Source organism: Chinchilla lanigera, unplaced genomic scaffold (assembly GCF_000276665.1).
Source record: "Chinchilla lanigera isolate Chin_1 unplaced genomic scaffold, ChiLan1.0 scaffold00124, whole genome shotgun sequence".
Lineage (NCBI taxonomy): Eukaryota > Metazoa > Chordata > Mammalia > Rodentia > Chinchillidae > Chinchilla > Chinchilla lanigera.
This window is the reverse complement of record NW_004955525.1, coordinates 1071920-1085092: the sequence shown is the minus strand read 5'-3', so window position 1 is coordinate 1085092 and position 13173 is coordinate 1071920. Positions and strand designations below refer to the sequence as shown.

The 13173-nt window shown below is 34.6% G+C and overlaps 1 protein-coding gene across 1 annotated transcript in view; it reads right to left on the bottom strand.

Annotated features, from left to right (window-relative positions):
- The window catches only part of Dach2 (dachshund family transcription factor 2), a 618325-nt gene that overhangs the window by 200684 nt on the left and 404468 nt on the right, over positions 1–13173 (bottom strand). The window contains exon 4 of the mRNA XM_005409722.1: positions 9009–9140. Within this exon, the coding sequence (XP_005409779.1) occupies positions 9009–9140 (132 nt within the window). The remainder of the gene's footprint in view (positions 1–9008; positions 9141–13173) is intronic.

Below are 13173 nucleotides of genomic sequence, written 5' to 3'. Positions count from 1 at the left end.
TTTGAATCTGTTTCATGTATTCTAATTGTTTTCTACATTATTTACAGAAGGTTTCCATAAGTTGTCTATACTCTTCTATTTTCTTATGAACATCATCTCTGGATATGCTGAAGAATTCTTTCATTATTGTTGTCATTTCTTTTCTTACCTGAGGGATTATTTCTCATCTGATATCTGCTAAGGCCTGATGGAATTGTTTCTTTACTTCAGTTGCTATCATTTCTGAAACTTCACATGTATGACTTCCAGGCTTTTCTGTGTTCATGTCTCCTGGACTTATTCTGGGTGGTGTGGAGGTTTGAGATTGCATTTTGCACCTTCATTTTGTCATTTTTGAAGATCCAGTGGTTCCCTGGAGGTCAAACTCAGTCTCAAAAATGTGTGTGAGTGGCAGGGCGAGTGTCTGAAGATTGCCACTGCTCAGTGTGGCTCCTGTGCTGGTGTGTGTTGGCAAGGTTAGGTCTCAGATGCTCCCAAAACTTTCTTGTATTCAGTTGTCTCCCAGATGTGTCAGGGAGGGGTGGAAGAGGCTCACTGTTGTTCCTGAAGCTGTCTGGGATTCAGTCCAGCTTCCACCAGAGTGGGTGGAATGCAGGTCATGGTTAGGGAGGCTTCAGATATTGCCCAGGATGGAGCCCAGTTGCCATGCTGGCAGGCGAGAGGTGGGGGTGGAATCCCCAAGGCTGCTGACTCTGTCTGGGTTTCAGCTGTGCTCCCACGGGGATGCGGGTTGTGCTGGGAATGGCCACTGAGGTCCCAGAAGGTGTCCAGGGCTCCTCCTGCCTCACACACTAGTGTTAGAGGCTTGGGAGTGGCTCACTGGGCTTCCTGAAGATGTCCAGGGTTCAGCCCAGCACCCACAGACACACTAGTGGTGTGGTTAGTAGCCATCAATGCCCCAGAGGGTGCCCAGGGCTCCACTTGCCATGCACCCTATTCAGGGAAATGAAGCTGCAGCTCCCTGGGGTTAATGAAGATGCCCGTGGTTCAGCCCAGCACCCCCAGACACTGTTGGGGTGCAGTGCATGGCCACCAAGGCCTCAGAGTGTGCCCAGGGAATCTCCCTGCCTCACATGCTGGTCAGTGAGGTGCAGCAGCAGCTCACTGGTATTTCTAAAGATGTCAGGGGTTCATCTCAGCACCCACAGACACTCTTGGGGTGTGGGGCATGGTTACTGAGGTCTCAGAGGGTGCCTGGGGCTTGGCCTGCCTTGTGTGCTGGTCAGGGAGTCACAGCGGCACCTCACCAGGCTTTCTGAAGATGTCTAGGATTCAGCCCAGCACCCACAGACAAGCTAGGGGTACAGGGAGTCCATATTTCACTTCTTCAATGCTTTTTAAAGTCACAACTATTGCTCTTTACATTCCTACAGTCACTGGAATTTTTGCTACTTGGCAGGATAAACTTGTTTTTATTAAGTGGAATTATAATGTTAAAATGTCATGAAATTTGCACAACAAAGCCCATAGAGTACAGAGGAAAAGGCAAATGCATGATGAAAGTAAACATATTTGAAACCAATCTGCAAATGTATAATCTAAAATATTAACTTCAGAAATATAAAAGGTTATGCTCACTTTGGTAAACTAGCATTTCCTCAGAGTGTTAAACACAGTTATATTTTGACCCAGTAATTTTACTCCTAGGTATATACCCAAGTGAAATAAATACACATTTTTCTGCTACCAAATAAATAAATAAAAACACTACCATCTGCCTGTTGGTAGCAGTATTATCTACAATAATAAAAAAGCATAAATAACACAGATGTACATGAATATAAAAATGGATAAGCAATACATGTTGTATTTGTACACTGGAATACTATAGAGGCATCAAAAAGAATGAAGTTCTCACAGTATAGATGTTACAAGTTCTGACAGTATGGATGAATTTTTAAAACATTGTGCCAAGTGAAAGAAGCCATACACAGTCATCTCATATTGTGTCATTCAATTTATATGAAATATCTTCAATAGGTAAATTCATAGAGTTAATATATATATTATTTGATTAGTAGTTTCCAGTGTTGAAGATTGGTGGGAAATGGGAAATGAGCCCTAACAGTTATGAGATGATAATTAAATTTTGGAATTAGATTGTTCTACTAGTTGTATAATTCTGTGATTATACAAAAATCAGAGAATTATACATTATAAAGGCCTGGATATTTTGGTATATAAATTGTATCTCACTCACACTCTCACTTTGGATCCCAAAGAACTATCAAACTTTCCAATAAAGACCCACATATTTATGAAACTTAGTTCAGTGTATCCATTAGGTCCACACAGCCATATTCCTGACTTCAGAATTGATGAATCCAAGTGTCACAGAACCACAGAAAATGAGGTTTATTTTTAAAGTGTGATTATTTCCATGTCCCTTTTATTATATATGCACTTTTATGTAGAATCCATTAAATGTGGGATAATAATGTGCCCAACTTTATGTTAAATTTTAGATTTCTTAAACTGTGTTTTATAAAAAATATGGGAATAAATCATGACAGTGTTTAATGTCTTTCATTTAAGTATTTTGATATTTATATATCTCTGAAGAAGTGAATACTCAAAATCAATATAAACTGGGAATTGTTTTTTGGAATCTGGCTGCATACTAAGCATAATAATATTGAAGTTTTTATTAAGTTCCAATTAATTTATGAATAAACACTTTTGAACTGATAAAATATGCTAATTGTTACTTGTTTATTCATGAACACAGTCTCTCAATTAACATAAATATGACAACTCATTTGCATAATTTTCTCAGACATTTTAGAGAAAGGTATTAAAATTCTATATTGCTTGGCCAGTTCAATAACTATTACTAACATTTTCCCTTTCTGGTATTTTTTTTATTTGTTTAGATTTAGTCTGCATGGATGATTTGTGTGTCTTGAAAATACTACATATCGCTTTCCAGATAACTTGAAAATGATATGCTAGGCTCCAGCCAAGAAGGGTTCTTAAATATCAAGCCTTGTCAAATGAATCTATCCTCCTTTCTATTACAGAATGGGAGTCTGAGAGATACAGTGAAGGAAATTGATGTAATTTATTAGATTTGTGAAGATTTTTGAGACTATTCAGAACAACTCCCTATTCAATAAGCCCAAAATACAGGTAATTCACCCAACTGGGAAGAATTCTAGAAGTCAAGAAGAGGCATCCAAAAAGTAGTAACCCAGGGATAAATGTTAATTGGATTCTACAAAAAGAATCTCTGAGATTACAAGGGTGGACAAATCATTTCTATCAATGCCCTGAACATGAAATTAAGTATATACTGATAAGGTGATACCAACATAAAACTTTTGAGGGTAGACCCAGAATTTGAAGTGATAACAGTAAATGGAAGAATTAGTGAGAACTAGTACAGATTGTGACAGCACAGATTCAGAAGAGTTCCCATTGACTGAAAAAACTACAAATAGAAAATGGGATTGGACCAATGATGGTCAAGAATCATAAAAGTGAAAATCAGAATTCAAAGCGAATTAGATTATCCCAAATTCCTTCATTGTATCTAAGCTAGAAACAAAGTTGGAAACTTGCTAAACATCTCAGAAGAAATCTATAATAGAACTAAGTATTTAGCATCAAACCCAGAGACATTCAGGAAGAATTCAGGAAATGAAACTAGATATTTTCCTCCAAAAGTAGATTTATGTTCTTTGGAATACTAGTCTGGTTGACAGCAGGAGAAAGGTGAACGTTTACAAAGAGTGACTAGAATGATTATACGTTAGTAGATAATATTTTAAGGAAAATATTATTTTAAATTTGTCATTGTGAAGAAAAGACTAACTCTAAGGTAATTTTTATTAAAACTGACTCTAATAGCAGTGACAAAACAAGAAGTGCTTAATCCACTACATGAGGTATTAAGAGAAAATAAAATAAATAGTTATCTTGTATTTAGAGATTCTTGCTCCTGAAATAAATTTTAGAAAGATCTTGAGAAATATCATAGCGTCTCCTGGCTTACATACCTCTTTAAAGTTCCATGGGTATGGAAGGAAGACAGTAGAGAAACATTTACAGTTCTATGAAAAAACCTTAGAAAAACAGTTTTTTGGTGTAAGAAATGATTGTTTTGCTAAAAATCATGCTTTCGTTAATTCTCTGAAACATCTTGTTCCATACATAATGAGGCATTTGGGGGACATAAAGAAATAAGGTAATCTTGGGATTTCCTAATTCAAGTTTACAAGTTGATCAAGTCTATACTCCTTAGTTCTTTCCATTATAAACTATATTTTCTAAAAAGTAAAATACTCAACATCTGCTCTACAGAAACTAAATCAAAACAAATATCAGAACAAAGCAAATACTCAAAGGATGAAAATTTACATGGTTATCACAGATTCTCTAGAGTATATCATTGTACATTGTTCTTCTTGAAATAAGCAACACAGCTAAAATTACTCCATGTATTTCTACAATTAAATGGGCAACTCTCAAAGTCTTTGTTATAATTTAAAATAAAAGGACTGCTGCTATATAACTATATTTCTGATTTGACAGCTACAATTATAATAATACAGACATCTATTTCCCACAAGCTCACATATCCATAACCTTTAGTGATTAATTGGAAATCTTCAGGAGCAATAGTACACAGACTAATTTCCTAAAACAATAAAATACAGAATTTCTCATTTAGAGCTAAATGAAACATGAACAGGTTTTTATTCATGCTGAAATCTTGATGCAGAATCACGATGCAGCTATTACAAAAGCTATTAAGCAAAACCCCAAATCAAAAGTACCAGAGGTATGTCTTCAAAAGGGAAAATGATGTTCTTGTTTAGGTACCTTCTAACACCTATGTTTTTTCAGTCTGATGTTATTAATTCTTTTTCTTTCCCTATTGTCTCTGTTCTCACAGAATTATAAGAAACAATCAATTGAAAAAAGTAAGAGGGTATGTAAGAAGGAAAATTACCCTTTACTGACATTCAGCTATTTCAAATAAATACAGTCTTCCTGTAGTTTTAGAACAGTATACTCTTTATTTCAGGATGTGTCAATAGATTTATAATTTTCCTTAGGACATTGATTATGGAAACTGTGGCTATCCTATTTGTTTTCTTGTGAAGAGCAAATTGCACAATTGTTAATCTCATATCCTCATGTTTCATGCCTTCACATTGTCTTGTGGAGTTCAATTATGTAGAAGATCATGTTCCAGTTCATATTTTAAAAAGCTTGTAATAAACAAATAAAAGCCAGGCTATTCAGAATTAAATGGCAAGAGGCAATGATAACAGCAGAGTTAGAGTAAGAATTTACAAGGAATTTGCACCAAAAATAATCCGTTTAGAAATAATAAGATAGGTAAATATATTAACACCAACGGAAAAATTTTAATTTAATATTTCATATGTTTTTATATCTATCATATTTTTTCTGCTAGGAATTTAAAAATTATAAAAGTAGCAATCCTGTCACAATATAGCATTTTAAACCAAGCATATGCCTTTCAAAATTAAAAAGAAAAAAAATCTCCTTCTTAAAGATTTTTTTTTATGTAGATCAAAATGAAAATGTTTTTTTAGAAAACCCAACGTGTTTCAGGTAAAATGTTCACCTCAGTATAAATAAATTGAAGATTATTCATTTATATTTACAATTGTGTATTATAAAAATGAATGCTCCCATGAAGGGATTAAAAGAAAATATTCACACAGCTTGATTTCAGAGCTGAGATCTAAGTCATCGAATACATACTTAAAAGAATAGAAAATTCTAAATAATATTGAAAACCAGACTTATAGGCAACAGAACAAACATGTAAGACCACTGTACTAAGTGAAGGTCCACTTTTTAGATACATTGCCTGCACTGGGTTACAATACCTTTTTGTTTCTTTCTTTTTGCTCCTATTATCTGATATATATATATAATTTCTGTTATCTACTAATTACTTCAATTAAAGTATGGTCTTAAGGTGCACCCATTTTCCTTCAAATGATTCAAATTTATCATTTTTATGGCAGCAGAGTACTCTGTTGTTTATAAATACAGTGCCACATTTTATCCATTCATTTGTTGATAAACATGTAGCCTGTTTTCAAGATTTAGCTATTTTGAACTGTACTGCTATAATCAGGAGTATGTATACATCACTGTGATATGATATTGTAATTAAGTTTATAAAGTCTTATAAGATAAATGAGTCTAATGTTGGAAAAAAAAAGAGGGAGTGGATAGAGGAGGGAAAAGAAGGGAATTGAAACATGTCACGTACATGTACCAATCTCCTACAGTGAATGCAGTCATTATATACTGTAAACTAAAAATATAAAAAGAAATTCTAGGAAAATAAAGAAAATTCTAAGTCATATTTAATCATATGGAATATTAAGAATCCAGCATGATTTTGTGACTTGAGTATTTAAGAAAGTTTTAGAATTCCAAGTAAAAATATTTATTTTCTAGTCCACGCTTAATTGAAGAAAAAAGAGAGAATATGTCAGAGATATAGACTATCAGAGATGTAATCAAAATAGTATTGTCCAGAGTAGATATTCAGATCAGGTGATGTCTGACCTGAGGTCTGGTACCCAGTTTGTAAACAGAACTTTGGTCAGGCCCAAGTTTTTAAAAATCTCCTTTATTAGCTTCATCTTTATCTTTAGGCAGATTGACTGAGATTCAATTGCAAATAAATTACACTATGCACCTTAGAGTGTAAAAGAAAATCAGTTCAAACATTGGAGTCATGAAAGAAAAATCAAGGCACTTTGAATCAGTGCCAGCTCTTGCAGTATCTAGACATGTGATGGCATCCCTATTTCATATTCTACAAGCATGATCTGTAGTATGGGAGGGCTACACATAATTATCTTAAATCACTTATTGTCTAAAATTTAATTTTAGAAGTATTTGTCAGTAAGTTCATAAATAACAAGGTGCTTTAGAGTTAATCTAGGAATGTAACTAATAAAAATTTCCTAATCATTAAACTTTTCCTCAACCATATCCCCAACTCTGAAACGACTTGAGGACCTTGAGACTCATCATTTCAAAACAACTGTCCAGTGTATTAGTCTGTTCTCTTTAACACATCCTTTAAAGCCATCTATTTTCTGAGTTTCACTTTAATGTCCTTAAAAATCAGTTCAAATACAATATTTTATAGTTGAATCTATTGGAGATTTGCATAGACAGAAGAAATGTTTTCTTTTTGTGTATTCTATTAGTACTTTATTGTTCTTATTGTTTTTAATCACATTCCAACTCAGAGTATAGACATTTTATAATGATTATTTTTATTTCTCTAAATTATAAGCATTTGAAATCCGTGAGTTTTGTCTTCTCATACTATCAACATTCTGCCTTTGTGCTGTTGAAATGTTGTACATTATGGATGCTTTATAAAGTTGAAATTTTTGAGAATTCTATTCAAAAATTAATTTCAATCCTTCAAGGAGTGTCTTAGAAATGGTCACCAGCCACCCTGCTTACTTAGTTCACACGTTTGCCCTTAATGATATGTCTATTTTTTGCTAGTTGCTATAAATATACCACTAAGATTCTGAGTAATAAAACACAAAATAACTGTATTAGTTCATAGTCTAATGATCACTTTCATGGCACTATACAAAGATGAAAACATTCAACATGCTTTTACATGAAAACTCACAATCTACTTGCATAAATATAACTACTTGACTGATTTTCCTGTGTCTGATAATATCCTGTACCCACCTTGGCTTGGATACTTATACCTGCTAAGACCACCATTGGTTACCACATATTATTCTCCACTAAAATGTATTTATATTTATCTATACATTTATGTTGATCATTATAATCACAGGTACTTCCAAAAGAGATCTGAGGGGTCACACTAAGGCCAAGTGATAGAGACCACTATGAAGCAGACCTGAGCAGGACTTAAAATAATCAATTGGCTTTTCATGTTCACTTGTGAATCTGTTCAAGGCCGAGGCTCCTTATCTGGAAATGGTGGACACATACTAAGTGAACCTTTGTGAGTCACTAATCCGTACTAAAACCTGCAGTGGTGGATGAAGCCAGAAAGCCTCAAAGGATAAGACCAGATCACAGCCAAGGACACCTACATCAACCTCAACTAGATAAAGACTATAGCCTCAGGCATCTCACTCCTGGATGGATTAACTTAATACCTTGCTTGGAGAAGTCCTTGAATGGTTCCATCCTTCTTGAGTACTCCCCTCCATTCTTCTGATAACCAAATAAATATGGGAGACCCAGAGAAGGTCGTGGTCTTAGCCCTGAGAGAATCTTGAATTCTGTGAGAGAGCTTTGATCCTCCTGGAGCTCTGACATCATTCCATTTGCCTCTTTTTATTTAGCCTTTGCCCGCACTCATTCAGGAGATTGTGGATGTGATCAGACCGCAATAACTAGGGGACATTATTAACCCAATAGCTAAGATGGAATTATATGATAAAGGTGGAAAAAATATAAGTGGTATGATGGGGAAGACACTGCACTCCACAGTGTCTTCTTTCTGCTTCTTCTTTTCTTCCTTGCCAGCTACCTGTTCTACCTGTTTCTTTTGTCCCTGTCTTTAATGTCTGGAGTCTGCCAACGACTTCAATTAGCTAAGCAGATGGTTCTCTATGTAGAGCCCACCAAATCTAGGCTTGCAGCTTGCCTTTCCATGGTAAATTATATAGAAGTGTACAGTAACAAGCCTGGGGTGAAGTAAGGAGGGGATAGCCTTCAGCAGACAGAGAATGCAATGGCAAGCACTGTAAGAATTAGAATTTATTTCCACTGCAACAAAGTGATAGAAATATCTAAATGTTTCTGAAATGCGATTCTGACCAGTAATTGTTGTCTAGTTTCAGTGTGTGAGAGTCAGTACAGTTAATTGTCCTTTTAGAGTAGATGTTTATTATCAATCTATGTATATTATTCTTTCTTCCTTTCTTATCCTTCCTCTTTCCTGCTCCACAATGAAATAGCAAGAGTTACCTACTGTGAATACTAAAGACACTCACCTGTGTTAGAATTAAAATCTTCAGGGTCTGATTCAGTCCCATTTTGGCTTCCATTTCCCTGAAGAGTGTTCAGAGACATAAGCTTCATCTTCTGCAGCTTCATTGCCTCAGCCATTGCTGCAGCCGTTATACCTAAAACCAGAATCATCTTTATATGAAAACAGGGACCATGTTTTAATGTAATTGAAAGTTGGGATATTTATTTAGCAGAGATATGTTATACAGGGTAAGCCAAGAGTAAACCAAAGTCGAATTTAGGAATAGTTTTAACTATTTTCAATCTTATAATTCCTTTGTCTTACAATATACATTTTAAAAAACTGAACAAAACAAAACAAGACATTAAATATGAGTCTGATCCCTAACTCAAAATACTAGCAAAACAAAGGTAGTAAATTGAAAACTGCTTGGAAAATTTAAAGAATTGCTTTAATGTATTATTTTGTCTGGCAAGAATACTGGAGTACTGTGTTGTTTTAAATAGAACTCAGCGCTTTACATCTAAAACAACAGCGGGAGGGGCTGGGGATTTAGCTCAGCGGCAAAAGCGCCTGCCTGGCAAGCGCAAGGTCATGAGTTCGGTTCCCGGTACTGGAGAAAAACAAAAAATAAAAAATAAAAAAAAATAAAACAACAGCGGGAGAGAAAGGCAACTGAAATACTAGGAGTCCCTTTGTATTTTGCAACTTTGTTGCAACTTCTGCTATAGACTACCTTGCCTGGGAGAGTCAGAGAGGGGAGGGAGGGAGGCAATGAAATGCAACAGGTAATCTTAACCTTTTATGAGCCTCACACTCATAAAATAAATGAAAATAATGTGAAAACATCACATCTTTATAGCCAGCCTCATGGTATAATTACTTAAATTCATATTAATGTAAGGTACTTATTTTTAAAAATTGTTCCCATATGATAGGACAAAGTGGGAGAATAACCACACAGAAAAAGTGACTGTACAAATTTAAACTTCCTTTTCCTCCAGAGGGCAGTCTGTATCAGGCAGTAACTAAAATATACTTAAGCGACCAGGCACTGAAAGCAGCAGCTCAATCTCTACTCAAAGAACACCTTGAAAAACTCTAGTGAATTTAATTTAGTTATTTTTAAATAATATGCAAATCCCTAACCATCTACTAGTACAATTTTGTCATGGACCAAAAAGAAAAAAAATCTGACAGATTTTAAGAGTATTTCAAAATTTTAAAAAATCTATTCTCCAGTGCAAATACAATTTAAGGAAAATGAGGTGCATAATGTTCCGTTGTCCAAAAAGAAACACAACTCTCATTAGAAGACCTTTGTTCTAAGAGACAGAGTGAACCCTTACAAAGACATAAACAGAAGTAAATTCAGCCTAAATCATCTATGCATATTTGAGAAAATAGGTACATTTCTATTTTACCACTCTGTATTCTTTTCCATTCAAGAAAATCTTATAGTGAAGCAAATTTTTCACATTAGCTTGTTTCTTTTGTTTGCTTGTTTGTTTGTTTAGCTTGTTTCTAAATCATGGCAAACACAAGTATTGCAAAAAATCTCTTTATTCTCTGAACTGATGAAATACCTTTGAACATGTTTCAGATGGTATCAGAGATTTTATTGCCATGTGCAGTTTGACTTTACCGAATTTCCATTCTCCGTCAATAAGTCTAGGAAGAAAACATGACAGGCAAGGAACTTGCCTAAGAACTCCAGGGCTGAGTATATCATACAAAGCCTATATCCGTAAAACTTGCCGGAATTTGTGTTAGTTTCTTAGAATTGAATCCCAACAATGATGATTCTTTAAGTAATTGTTATTTCCATAGTTATATAAAAATCAATTTATGTAAATAATACATGGCTTCTTATTCTACACAAAATAAACTGTGGAATAATACTCTGCCATAAAGAACGATAACTTTGAGTCATATGTAGGAAAATAGATGCACATGGAGATCATAATATTATATGAAATTAGTCAGACCCACAGCTTAAAAATCACATGGGTATTTTTCTATAAGAAACCTAAAATATATATTAAAAGCAAAATTAATGTTAATAATGATAAATGGGGAGATAGATCTTTTGCAAAATGAAAGGGGACCAGGAGATGGAGGAAGACAGGAAGGAAGGGAGGAGAAAGGGGTTAAAAAATTAAAACGTGTTATGTACAGACAGCAGCTCCTCATAAGAAATATGATCGTTATTTGCTACAAATGTACTAAGAAAAATTTCTAAAATAAAAAAATGAAAAAAAAATCCTAAACTCTCTTATTGACAAAAAGTCCCATATAAAATGTGCATGTATCTAAAACAATGTAGTTAAGAGAATAAATGAATAAGAATCCTCATGTAGGTTTATTAATAAAAAAGATTGGACATTCCAACATTTATGCATTCTTTCAACTAAAAAAAGCATGATATTGAAGAAAAAGTCAGTGCACCAGTTCAGAAAGCAGTGTTAAAGTACTAAAGAGTCATATCATAATGTGCTACAGGAAAATTTCAGAACTATCCAGTTAATTTTATTTTCAGATAAGGAATCTTACTCTCAGGATGAGTAGTCATAGGTCAGTTGTTTAGTGCAAGATAGGCAACAAAAGTCCAATTTTTCTGATAGAGCTTAGACATAATTAAGTCTTAAACACAAGTTAAAGAAAATATCTAAAGATAGAATCTTATCACACAAGTCATAAGTTGTTACTTGTTTTGCTATAATTCTTATACCTGATTCCAAGTTTAGAGTCTTAGTCTATATATGCTATATTTTGCATTACCTCGTGATCTATATTGCAATGACTTTAAATTTATGAAACTCTTAAATCTTGTCTTCTCAGCCTTTAGTAAGTGCCTGTATATTGCTGTCTACAGATAAACCCATACTCAAGTATAGGAAAGCAATAGACTGTTATTAATTTGTAAAATTCAAAAAATTTAAGTACTTTATTCAAGTATATAGTTAAATTCTTACCTTCAATATGCTTCTCAGTGTACCATTGGTGAAGTCAAAACATAAAATTAGTACCTGACAACCAGTGCCCAAAAAGTAGCTATAAAGATAATTTATGAACAGGGTAATTATAAAGTTGAATTATTTAGTTAAAATTTATTTGGGAACCAGGATTTTACCTTGTAAAACACAACTAGAAAATGGTAAATCTGAAGAAAACAAAAAATATTCTTTGACAGTCAAAGTATTATAAGTACATATATATGCACATATTTGAAGTATAAAAATTGTGTTTTGATCACTGAATGTGAAAATAACTGTTTTACATTATGTTTGAAATATATATATTTAAGTGATAGAAGGGGATTAAAGGCAGAGATTCAATGTTACTGGGAAAACATATTTTAAACTTAGCGATATTTGACCAGGGGCACCACCAGGATCAGCCCCAGAGCAGTCCAGCAGCACCAGGGACACTGGCAGAAGTGGCCCAAACATGGCCAAAGGATGGCCCGACAGCACCAGGGGTGCAGGCAAAAATGGTCCAGAGTGACTCAGAACCACCATGGGCAACAGTAGTAGTGGCTCAGCAGCAGCAGGACACTGCTTCTTAAGAGGTCCCACAAAGCCAAAATATCATATCAATCTACCAAGGGGAAACTGATTGCATGCAAGTTCCTGGTATATGCTGTATTTTGCTATACAAATGTACAGCTTGCACCTATGTTTAAAGTTATCAAATTAAAAGTTATCACAATTGGTCAGTTGCTAGGCTATACTGGATGTTATTGTTATTGGTAACTGTACTACTTTAATCGGGATGCCAGACATGCTGTAATCAGTTTTTCTCCCTTGTATGACAACACTGTGATTGCCAGGGGTAATAACCATCACCATAGCCCAGTACAAAAGGACAGATTTCAGAAACAAATATATAGCAACCTCCCATTCTTAAAATATTGGAAAGTTAAGTTCTTGTGATAGACAAAAAGAGCAAGAACCACTTAAATCTAGAAGACATCTTATAACAGACATTTTCTAGGGAAGCCACTATACTAGTGATAAAGCTATTTATCATAAGAAATCTGCCAGGTGTGGTTGTGCATGCCTGTAATCCCAGCACTTGGGAGGCGGAGGCGGGAGAATCATCATGAGTTTGAGGCCAGCGAGGACTACAAACTGTACTCAAGGCCAGCCTGAACTGCATATCAAGACCCTGTCTCAAAAAGACAA